This window comes from Anastrepha ludens, chromosome 6, assembly GCF_028408465.1.
Source record: "Anastrepha ludens isolate Willacy chromosome 6, idAnaLude1.1, whole genome shotgun sequence".
NCBI classification, from domain to species: domain Eukaryota; kingdom Metazoa; phylum Arthropoda; class Insecta; order Diptera; family Tephritidae; genus Anastrepha; species Anastrepha ludens.
This window is the reverse complement of record NC_071502.1, coordinates 64980424-64993336: the sequence shown is the minus strand read 5'-3', so window position 1 is coordinate 64993336 and position 12913 is coordinate 64980424. Positions and strand designations below refer to the sequence as shown.

The window sequence follows — 12913 nt, the reverse complement described above, 5'->3', positions numbered from 1 at the left end:
CAATTGGCCGCCTCGGAGCTGTGAAATAAGCCCGTTGGACTATTTTGTGGGGAGCCGTTAAGAACAAATGCTATGCAAACCATCCAGAGACGACTGATGCTTTAAAACACGAAATCGTAGTTGCCATTCATGAAATTGGAGCCCAAACAATCGAAAATGTGCTTAAAAATTGGGTTAATCGATTGGCCTACTGTAAAGCCAGTCGTGACAGTCATTTGAACGATATTATTTTTCATTCATAAATGACAATGTTCAATCTTCAAAATAAAAAACAAGTTTGGGAAAATATTGATTCGTTTTTTTTTAATAGCCGATTCAGAAAGCAAATTTTACATGGCCCACCCTGTACTACCCTGAGGTACACCCGAGGTGGTTATAAATTGTTTTGAAGAAACCCCTTTACCCCCTACTGTGCTTCTCCTCTTTATTAAATAAGATCCAACCCAATCTAAGAACGTCGTACCAAGACCTACCAATTCAGTTAATAAAATCGTATGGAAGATTTTATCGCAGGTTTTAGAGAAGTCCGTGTAAATTGCGTCAATTTGGAATCCGCTCTGGAAACCTGCGTGGCAATCTTCAGAAAATACTGCCAAGTTAGATAACGTAGAATTTGTAACTACAAAACCATGCTGGCGAGGACTTATTAGACATTTTACGCTAAAATATAATACAATTTGTTTTTGATAACACATTCGAGAGGTTGAGAGACAACAAATAAGTTAGAAATTGGTCTGTAATTCACAATATCGCTCTCATTTCCACCTTTGTGATTGATGTCAGCTTCTAATCTTGGATAAATATTCCTTCAGCCAAGGTTTTATTAAATGCATCAAATTATTTTGTATGTCAACCTCAAATATGTGTCAACCTTATACGAGTACAAATACTCATTTAAATCACGAAATTTATTTCTGTGGTAGATAAAAAAAATCATAGCGATTTTCTTTAGTTGACTTGAACTGCTTATAAAGGGTTTTCAGGTGTTCTTGGCGAATGGATTGCGCTATCGGGAGATGATTAACCATTTTTTATGGCCGGAATTGGATGATATTGATCTGGACAACAACAAGACGGCGCTACGGGAAAAGTTTCCGGACCGTGTTATCTCTCGAAGAGGCGATCACAATTAGCCACCGAGATCTTGTGATTTAACACCTTGTGACTTTTTTCTTTGGGACTACGTGAAAGAGAAGGTCTACGCCAACAGACCAGAGTCCATTCAAGACCTCAGAGATGGAATTCGTGAGGCTGTCGAGGACATAGGACAACCACATTTCGGTTATGGAAAATTTCATGAAAAGGATATTGTCCTGTAAGCGTGGTCGTGGTGGTCATTAGCCCGATGTTATTTTCCACTATTAAGGGCATACCTTTCTCTTTATAATGAAATAAACATCCGATTATTTATATTAAAAAATAACATTGTTTTTGAATATCAAAATAACAGCTCTTACTGGAAAACCCTTTAGAATTTATTTCTCAAATTTTCAGATATTTCGGTTCATTCGTGTAAGAAGATGTTGAAATTTCTATTCGCTATTTGGAATGAAAATAAAGGTCAGCTTTACGAGAAAGTTTATATAGTCCAGTACAATTTTCATTAAGGACTTGTGACGGAAAATTATGAACTTTTTCTTACGACTTGCGAAAAATAATCGAAATTCTGCAGTTTATAAGTGCCGTAAATTTCTTCCGTTGCAGTTTTCGGTGCACTAAAGGTCCTTATTTTTCGTCGAACAATTCTTAAGTGTAGCATTTATGCAATGATTTGCTATGAAATTTCGCATAAATCCTCAAAAGTAGCTCGCTACTGAAACTGAAAGTGAAGATGAAATAAGAAATTAAAATGCAATAATGCTTTCCGGTTTTTGCTCAACTGTTTAAAAGAATAAGGGGAACATTTTTCTAATTAGAAAAGGTATTTAGCCAATTACGCCATCCTGGTGTTAGATCTTGTCCTTTTTTCAATTGAAATATATAATAAAAGAAATAAGATTTGAGTTCAATGAATCTATGGAAAAGAAGTTGGTATGCACTGAGCAGATTTCCCTTGTTTCAAGGAATGGAAGTTGCGCATGACGCTTGTAAGGGAAAAGAAGGGTTGTAAAGTTAAGGTGATAATATTATATACAGGTATAACTACTTGTAAGTATGAAATCGAAATAATATGTTTAGTAGCGGTATTCTCGTTATATAATAGTCACACAGTATACGTCTACATATATTTACATATTTATATCTAAATATGCAGTAAGTATGTATGCGTGCCTGCTGCTATTCTTGTGCCTTCGCTTGTGTGTATTATATGAAATTTTATTTTTCCTTCCTTTACAGACACCTCATTGCCATATGCCGGCATCGCTGCTGGCAATAGATTGTACTCCACCGACCACAATTACATGGACTTCAATGTGGATGAGGTTGGCCTGTGGGTGATCTACAGCACTTATGACTCGAACAACACACTCGTTGCCAAGGTGAGTAAGGATACTTGTACATACCCACACATATATATTTACATATGTACAAACATGGTTATGTAAATATTTATAATGCACTTGTAAAAAATCTCTCAGCGCATCATGACAGAAACTATATCTATGTATATATAAACAGGGTCTTTAAAGTACTAGTTTTTTTCTATGCATTTTGTAATTTTTTTTTCTTTTATGAAATTTTTTTTTGTGACATGTGGTAAGAGTTAGGCATTCAGGCTTTTGCTGATCGTTTCCTTCGAATTGGGTTATGCGTCATAATTTTGTTGATGGTTATGGCAGAAATATGTAGGAAAGTTTGTCACTGCGCGCTGTCGCTTCACTATTAGAAAAAGAGTTTTCAACAAATTCATGTTTCATGCTCACAAAAAGCGTCTCGGCTATAGCAGCTATAGCTTCACTTAAAGGATCGGTATTAGTAATTATTTCAGACTCTTTGAATTAGCAGATTCTTACAGACTATTTTAAGTTAATGTACAGTTGCAATTACTAGGAAAGAAACGAGAATACGTTACTGTCTCTGAAATCTATAATATTTGAAGTTGTAATGCTTCTAACTCTGTAGATTTTGAAGCAATGGTCACTGAAGTTGACGTTAACTCTGCTTAAAGTGAGAATCTATACGAGAAGGTATAGGTGCTGGAATATATGACCCCAAATTCAATTGTTCTGAGACGATGGGTAGTTTTCCAAGCATCTTCCATGCGGAGGTGCATGCCATCTGTCGATGTGAAGAGGTTAACTTAAACAGGAACTTCCGGAATTAGTGAATTGGCATTCTGAGCGACAGCCACGCGGTCCTCAAGGCTTTGCTATCTTTTGCGATTAAGTCTTCACTGGTTCGTGAGTGTATCGAGAAACTAATCTGTTAGGTACGTAAAATAGCATTCGGCTAATTTGGGTCTAACGACACAGGGGTATAACTAGGAATGAGATAGCAGACGTATTGGCAAGATAAGCTGCGGCCATTAATAGGACCTTTCATTAATAGAACCATCGAGAGAAGCTTTCTAGTGAAGAGCTAAGACTAAGGGAAGTTAGCTGGTACCAAACTATGGGGTACGCGAAATCCTAACTGGAGGGTACAACCAAAAGAGGTTTAAGAAACTCATAACTCTCCCAAAGGATAAACTGCGAAAGTTCACGGGCATTCTTATAGGCCACTCTTGTAGTTTCTGGGACCAATCCCACGAGACTCCAATGTACCTTCTCCTTGAATACAGCGCTGTATAATATGATGAGTAGAGGGCACAAAAGACCATGAGATCGAAGTGAAATTCTCCAATAAATATAAAGCTAAATTGACTCTCTTTGGTAGAAATTTAGAGGGTGCTAAATCCTTCCTTTTGGGTGTGCCTCAGGATGACATTCTCGGTACTGTATTGTTTGTTTTGTTTATAAATGACACTGGTGCCTATTTCGGTCATGTGATGACAATTGGACCCCTTCGAACAAGCTGGTCGAGCGGTGGGTAACCCACGCACCATCTGGAAGCGCTCAACAGAAGCTGAAAGGCACTCTCTTGGTCTTACGTGGAACGAACTGAGATATGTAGCTGAAAACCATGTCACTTGCAACCTTTATTCGGGGTTTGACCAACTCCAATTTGAGGTGTGCGTCTTAATGTTGTCTCATAAATGGAGGGGCCTACATCCGAGCGGTAGATAGTTTTGTATAAGGAGTTTTTTCATGGCAGCAATACACTAAGATTTGCCGGCTGAGGGACAGAAAACACTTGACTGCCCACATTTGAGCACAAGTCAGTAAGAACAACTTTTTCTATAATTTGGTATTTCGTGCCCTGGTACCACAGCTGCTACCATATGGAATACGCCTCCATAAGAATCCAATCTATGCTACTCATTGCCTAAGAAATGAAAGAATGCAGAGGAATTTCATTCGATTTACTCTGTAATCGCCTTATTTTAATGAGTCGGCCCCATCCTACAATACTCGATTTATGCTTATAAAGCAGAAAGTTAATTTATTCCCTTGTTTATGACATTTTCAGAACTTTACGGTCTCATCCTCAGTTTCAAGTTAAGTTATCTAAATCTAATTTGTTTTAATTTATTTTGAAAATTTTCTTTATTTAGTACCGGGTATTTTAGCTTTTAGATAATGTTCACATTCATAGACTTAAGTATAAATAAAAAATGAAAAAACAAAAGAGATTAAATGAAATACCAGCATCTAAAGCATTGAGCAACATTTAGTTTAGCAAATGCTCTTGTTTCATACCATAATTATTTACTTACTTTTACCATACTTTTTTATTTCATATTGTCGGGGATTTTTTAAAGGAATATTAGGTTTAACTTTATTAAGAAGAGGAGGACAATCAAAAGTCCCAGAACTGACGTTAACAACAAAAGCGCAAGATAGGATTGATCTTCTACTTTCAAGTGTTTTTAGGTCAGGCAGTAAACATCGATAACTCTACGATGCAGTTTTCACATATCCACCATTTTTGTTGTATGATTCAGCTATTTTTAAATAGTTCTCCACCGCAATCGAACTTATTTTAGTTATATTAATTGCAGATTTTCCACTAACATCTGCCCAAAGGAGCCTAACGGACTTTAACAGTTTTCAAAACAAACTCCGACTTGGAAGGCCCTGCACATACGCAAGCAGTGAGTGCCATCTTCAGTGGCTCTCTTGCACTTGTCATGCCACTCGTAACATATGAAATTTCAGAGAAAAGCTAACTGTATTGTTTACTGGCCGCTGGGTGTTTGAAACAAAACGCGCTTGCCAGAGTTGGCATTGTGCAGTGGTCATTGTCAGATTGCGCTGCTTCAAGGTGATGAATGCTTTCAACATTTGCTCCTTTGTGGCAGTGTGGTTAAGTGCCACAAGTAGTAGATGCATGCACTCCTGTAATATGTGCCATAGACAGTACGCAATACCTAAACATGTACGCATACCTATTTGCGCTCATATGTGAAGTTAGTTGTGTATTAGTATTTTTAGTGAGTATTGAAACTTTTATCGCCTTCATTGTCTCCACTTAAATTAATGTTTTTGGAGCAACAGGAAAATACTAAAAGCACATTTTGCTAGCTTTTCTCTTATTTTTATCTGTCGACTTTGGATGTCTTTTAACTATTTTACTGCTTGCTCTACTATTTTTCGTTTGTTTTCTGTCTTTTATTGAAAGCGTAAGCCATTCGTATTTATATGACAATAAAATATTATTAGTAGATATTTCTACTCATAACTAAACTCAAGCAACTCGTGCACTACAGTACACATATACATATCTGTGTATGTATTCATATAGGTAGGTGTGCATGTACAAGGTGTCCGATGGCAGAATTAGGAATTATAGGTTAATTCAAAAATATTTACTAATAATAAAAGTTTATTTTAAAAACTATTACAAAGAAGACTCCGCATTTTATTTGTTTTTATTTTTAGTTTTTTTAATTATTTCGTTTAAATGTTGACCGTTACGTCAGATACACTCTTAGAACTTAACCTTCGTTCTCCATGGCGAAGTGATGGAGAAGTGATGTTGGAATGCTAATAACCTCTCGAACGTTGTTTTCTTTTAGTGCTGAAATGGCCGCTGGGTGTACATCCGCAGAAAAAAGTCTTTAGTTAAGATCGGGCGACCTTGGTGGCCAGGATATGCCACCAAAACGACTTATCAGTTTGTTAGGGTACAAATCACACGGTATCGCCATTGTCTCCCTCATTGTGTGCAGCGTGGCGCCATCTTGCTGAAATCATGTGTCTGTACTGATGAAAGTAATGCACGCTCAACCATTACTTTGGGACTGCGAATTAGGTGCTGATGTTTTAGGAGTGGTTCAGTTCTTTAGGTTAACAGTAAAGGTTATTTTACTTGCTCACAGTTCCATTTAAATGGAAATGGGCTTCATTACTCCAAAAAATAGTGTTTACCGCCCGAAACCGATCCAATATTGTCTCGCAGAAATTTTCACGCAAAACGTTAGACTTAAAAACTGGGACGATTTGAATTTTAAAGAGGTGAAGTTTAAGATCCTTCCTTAATATTTCATGCACATAAGTTTTTGGATCTTGGCCTGGGTTGTTTTCTACCGTACTGGTTGTCTAGAGCCTTCGCACTCATAAACGAATCAAATCTTCATTTGGGGCATCCCGTGAGCGTCGAACATTGCAACGTGAACAAAATTTACGACAAGGAGTTGCACACGAATCATTTGCCTTGAAATACGTTTCGATTGTCAAAGCACGTTGTTCAACTGTCCACTGCGACATCATAACTCAGCGGTTAAAGATAAGCTATTAATTTAAAATCTCATGCTGCCATCGAACACCCTGTTTATACAACTGCATCTGCTCAAGTGGACTCTTGTCTTATGGTAGTGCATTCCATTCGTATTGCTATTATTTCTGTGCTGCTTTGTTCACTATCTTCGTTGAGCATTTCATTTTTCTCTATGCCATCATACTTATTATCCATTTGTTGCCAAGAAAAATATGCAATAACTTAATGTGTGTATAAAGCAAGTGGGATTGTAATGTAGCAAAACGCCGGTGTACTGCGGGATAAGGTGTGTGTGAAAGGGCTGAAGTACGCCGTTATTTGCTCTTAAGCATTCGGAAGGAAGTGCACTCAACAAGCCAGTGAATTTCATAAGGGTAATGTTCTGCACAAACTTCATCCGCTTCAAAAAACAAAAAAAAAAAAAAGCAGCGGATATAGAACATTTTCTGAAAAGTAAATAGAGCTACGTAAATCACCTTATTATACGGCAGAGCTGAGGCCAAAGTGGTCGCTATAGAAATAAATTTTCCATGAGCACTTTTGTGTAGCTACGTAAGTTGTTTTAAACATCTTGCACATATCTACATGTCATATCTATTTATGTACATATCTACAACATCATTAATATTTACATGCTTCTGTGAGATGGGCAGCTTATATCAAATGAGACGACTTGTATTTGCGGTCACCGTATCCGAATGGGTTGTTGCATGACTACTATTCGGAAGTGCCTAGATTCGAATCCCCGGGCATGAAGCATGACATGTCAGGAAAGGTTTGCTTTAATAGCGGCGGTTCCTCGACAGGCAATGACAAACCTCCCTCATAAAAAACAATCTGCCGTTCGGAGGCGGCTTAAAACCGCAGGTCGCTCCATTTGTAGGAAAACAGCAAGACGCACGTTACAAAAAGGAGGAGGAGATCGGCCAAACAACTAATAAAGGTGTTAATGCCAATTAGTTATATATATAAGTACATACATTTATATGTATTTACAAGAATTTGTATACAACGACTGGGTTTATTTAAATATAGAAAATATAATAAAATATATTTTCAAAGGTCTCTGCCTAATGAAAATATAAATTTTATTGCAGATTACGGTAAAATACCTATCCAGTAAAAATGTTTGTTCGAGGAGATTTTTGTTATGGTGATAAACCTATATAAGCGGGCGTGACAGTTTGAGGACTAAAGTTAATAAAGTGAAGATTCTATAGTCGATTTCGGCGAAATATTTCTTCATTAACTACTATTTTCCGTAACCTTTTTTGTTAGAAAGCCTCGGAAATGGACGTGACAGTTTAAGTAGGGTGGGCAAACTAAAATTGCTTAGATAAAGCGAGATGCCTTTTATTTTATTAATAGCTAAACGATATAAGGTATTTGTTTTACATATTAAGGAAGGTAAAGGTGCTCCATACCATTTCGAGCCGAATTTTAGAAATTGATTCTTTCCTGTAATTGCTAGTTTCATCCTCCGCCCAGTGGGCTTCGAACCCTATACTTACCGAAAGTTAGCCATACATAAACCAATTTGGCAACAGCAGCCGCGTATATATCTCAAGGAAAATAATGATTTACATATAATATATACAGTCGCTCACAGCTTATTTTGGCACATACTGTTCTCACAATATTATCAATTGTAAGATTAGATACTATAATATGTTAAGGGCGACCCTAATTCTCCACTATGTTTATCCGTTACCGCTTTCCAATATTATACTGTAACCTTATGCTACTTTGTTATTACATTTAATAAATCGTGAACCGTCTAACGTTAAACAACGTGTCTTTTGTTTCTACAAACATAGCTTAATAGCTAACATCTATAAATATTGAAAATTTTGTTTCTTTCATTCCTGCCCTTATTATAAATCCCATTTTTGCGGACAAAGAGCTTGATGAATACTGCAGGGGCTGTAATTTTAACTATTTCAGCTCTATCGTTCTTCGCGGTCCCACTTTATATGATCCCAGCAGTAGAAATTGCAAATACTAAAATCAAACTAAAAAGCTAACACAAATTAATAACATACATGGCATGGGAAAAGAAACTGCCATTAATCAGGCAAAAATTCAAGTATCGTCTGGTAAAGAAGATAATGCATAAAATGGGCTGCTGCTTTTCATGATGAAATGTTGATGAATGCTGAAAAAAATTATGTATTTAGTTAGACAGTAATCACACGTGATCTGTCAAAAAAAAACTAATCGGAAAAAGTACCCCCAATCTGATTACCAAACTAAAACTCGAAAACAGCTTTATCAAATCCAACAAGGTCTTTTTGATGAGTTTTCATGACACCCGGATGATTAAAAAAATCTAGAGACGCGGTCTATTCGAAAAAATTTGGTTAATTAAACTGAAAGATACGAGTAAATGGTTATCAAACTAAAGTGGTTTAGGAAAGCCAGGCACGTTGGTTTGGAGGAAGTTGCCATCTGTTCGAAAAGTTTTTTCAACTAAAATATTACAATTGTGGTAACACGCTAAAGATATTTAAGGAAGCGTAAGTTCTAAAAAAATTAGAAAAGAGTTGCCACTTCTTTATGAAATTGAATTCAATTAAAATGAACGAAATGCCTCAATATTGGGTTCGACTAAAATTAAAAGCAATTAAAATTTGGTAAAGGGCTACTTGTTTGAAAAATTAAATTAAATTAAATTCATAAGGTAAATGAAATACCACGTAATAAGAATTATTATCAAACGAAAAGTATTTGAACATTTTTTGATTTATAAATATTGGGTAGTCGAAAAAGTCTTTTCGTATTTCTAATCAAACTTCAACTCATTTTTTTTATATTTATAATGAACTTTATTAAACCAAATATGTACCATTTTGGTCGAACCCCTTTTGCTATTTTTCTTCTAGAGACATTATTCCATCAGTGTAAAACTTTTGTGCTTTCTGGGCGAAAAACTGCGACAAGTAATCTTCACAGGCTTCTCTTGAAGCCAACTTTACTCCATTAAGAGAGTTCTGCATTGACCGAAACAAATGGTAGTCCGATGGTGCAATGTCAGGGTTATATGGTGGATGCATCAAAACTTCCCAGCCAAGCTGTCCCAGTTTTTGCCGAGTCATCAAAGATGTGTGTGGCCTAGCGTTGTCCTGATGGAAGACGACGCCCTTTCTGCTGATCAGTTCTGGCCGTTTTTTTTCGATTGCTTGCTTCAATATCATCAGTTGTTGACAGTAAAGTGTAGAATCAATCATTCGAGCAGGCTGGAGCAGCTCATAGTGGACGATTCCTTTCCAATCCCACCAAACACACAGCATAACCTTTTGAGACGCCAATCCTGGCCTTGCGACCATTTGTTGACCTTCACCACCCTTGCACCATGATCTTTTTCGCACATTATTGTCGTATTTGATCCACTTTTCGTCTCCTGTTACCATTCGCTTCAGAAATGGTTCGATTTCATTTCGTTTCAGCAAAGAATCGCAGATGTTAATTCGGTCAATTAAATTTTTCACAGACAATTCATGTGGTTCCCAAACATCGAGCTTCTTTTTGTAACCAGCCTTTTTTTAATTGGTTCAAAACCGTTTGATGATGAATGTTTAGTGCCTTGGCGATATCATGGCAGCTTATATGACGGTCCTGGTCAATCTTTTCCATAATTTCATCGACTTTTTCAACGATAGGTCGACCGGAGCGAGGTGCATCTTTCACATCAAAATTTCCACAACGGAAGCGAGCGAACCATTGTTGTGCTACATGAACTAATATAGCATCGTCTCCGTAAACTTCACAAATTTCATTGGTGGCTTGCGTGGCATTCTTCCCTTTTTTATACACAAATTTCCAAATATAGCGTATTTCTTCATTATTTTCACTAATTTTTGAACAGCTATAACTTTTTTTCAACTTCTCCGAATTTAATTGTTTGTTGGTTAAATGAAGCTTAAAATGTCACCTTTCTAACACCATATGATATGACACAATGAGATTGGTAGCACTGGAGATAGATGACTCCAACGACATCTATTGACAAAATACTTTTTCGGCTACCCAATATTTTTCAAACAAATTACATCGGGTATGAGCCAGAGTGTAGACTCTGTCTGAAGGATAATGAAACTACAGAGAATTTCTCGTAAAACAATATTGCCTTGCCAAAGAGAAGACTGCAGATCTTACATCGAAATCAAATGGACCCGAATGAAATCAATAATGCTCCTGTTGAAAATATTCTGGAATTCGTCGGCAAGGTGGAAATCTACCGAACTAATTTGAGTTTTAGTCAATTTCCAACCTACGAGCGGGAACCTGATGCAATGCATTTAAAGTAGTAGTGCCAGTCAATAGTATTAACTACTTCACAAACATGTAGTAGGACACACAAGATTTTTTAGGGTGAAGTGTCGGCCATTAGGCTCCGTACATATTCAAATTATTATTATTATTGTTAAATATTTTTCAATTCGATTGTTAACTATCTAAAAAGTAAAAATTAGAGCAGTAAATTAAATGAAATATTACAGGATAAGTTCTGAACGAAAAGTGTTTGAGAACGCTTTATTGGACAACTTTTTAAAAGATGCCACCTATCCAAAAGCCGAACATTGAAAAAAATTGACTGAGGAAATAATTTTCAATGTATTATTAAAGGTGTTTTTGAAACATTACTATCAAGATATGTTTGAAAAGGGTGAAGGTTTTTAGTAAGAATAATAGAGTTAAAATTCAAATTATGAAATGTTTACGCAATGAAAAAGACTAAAAACAAACTACTCAAGCAAACAAGCAATAATAAAAAAAAAATATATAAATTAATTGTTGGATTAATACCTTTATTTTTTATATTTGAATTAAGTTCATTAAAAAAGTTATCCGGTGAAGTTTTTCAATTTTTTAGTAATCCTTCTTGTGTTTGCCTTTGTTTGGCTTTCACCAAATAGCACCTGAAATATGGACCAGAACAAGAAGCATCCACATTACTCTACTCTATATATTTCTTACAAGTTACTCGATTCTATGCAGCTTAAATCACATAACGACTTTTATTTCCTTTTATTTCAGCTTGATGCCGAAACCTTGAAGATGCAGTTCAACTTTAATATCTCCTTGGATCATCGTAAATTTGGTGAAATGTTCATTGTATGCGGCCATTTGTATGCTATCGACTCGTGTACGGAGACAAATTCGCATATACGTTATGTCGTCGATTTGTATAACGGGAAACTACTAAATGTTGACCTGCCATTCTCGAATCCGTTCCGCAAGACAACCACTGTGGGATATAATCCGCTCACTGTGGTATGTACAAATACAAATACATATACACTTATTTCACTTAGACACAGTTTATCAACCTACGTATGTATCGCTAACTTCAAAGGGTGATGCAACGAGATGCTCAGGAAAAGTATTAGTAAATTTATTTTTTTTATGAAGCTAACAGGATTTTCGAAATCTTCTCCCAAACAAAACAATAGGCAATGCTGATCTATTTAATTCTTAAAATATGTGACATGTTTCACTTAAAAGATGAAATGAAAATCTAGATGTTCTCTGGGTTTTGCAAAGTTACAGCCTTAAAATACCTTTCCTTATGAATTCGAATTCTATATCAACCTAAGCTAAGGTAATAAAATGCGAGAAAGGATAACCTCACTACTATTATAATAACGATATACAGTCACCGTCAAAATAAAGTGTACACTACATATTGAGAAGTTGTGACTATTTATTTACTTATTTTGTAATTAAATTTTTTTTTTATAAAAACATAGTTCATACTACAACAACTACCATATAAAGAAAAGTTTCGAACTTTGTTCAAATTAAAAAAAATTCGGCAAATGTTCACCAAAATTTCAAACTTTTTCCTCCGAATTTGTAGAAAATTTTCAAGTATGCAATTTTATAGCTCATTGAATTTAAGTAAATAATATACAAGTTTTAAGTAGTTCAAAAATCACATTGAATTTTGAGAATTTCTTCGGGACGCGGTCCTGTGAATATAAGGAGTATATATCACCTTCTCATACTACTACGAGTATTTTTTTATAAGGATGAAAACACCCAACAAGCAGAAAGAATTATCAAAACTCAACGCGATTTCAATTCAATGAATCCTAAAATATAGGCTAGAATTAGTTTTGATACAAAATACAAGTTTTTAACCAACATTTTT

The 12913-nt window shown here is 35.7% G+C and overlaps 1 protein-coding gene across 2 annotated transcripts in view; it reads left to right on the top strand.

The window, feature by feature from the left end:
* Positions 1 to 12913, top strand: part of LOC128867494 (uncharacterized) — a 133759-nt gene that overhangs the window by 105337 nt on the left and 15509 nt on the right. For both annotated transcript variants that reach the window (XM_054108751.1, XM_054108752.1), the window contains exons 16-17: positions 2338 to 2480; positions 11797 to 12033. In XM_054108751.1, the coding sequence (XP_053964726.1) occupies positions 2338 to 2480; positions 11797 to 12033 (380 nt within the window). The remainder of the gene's footprint in view (positions 1 to 2337; positions 2481 to 11796; positions 12034 to 12913) is intronic.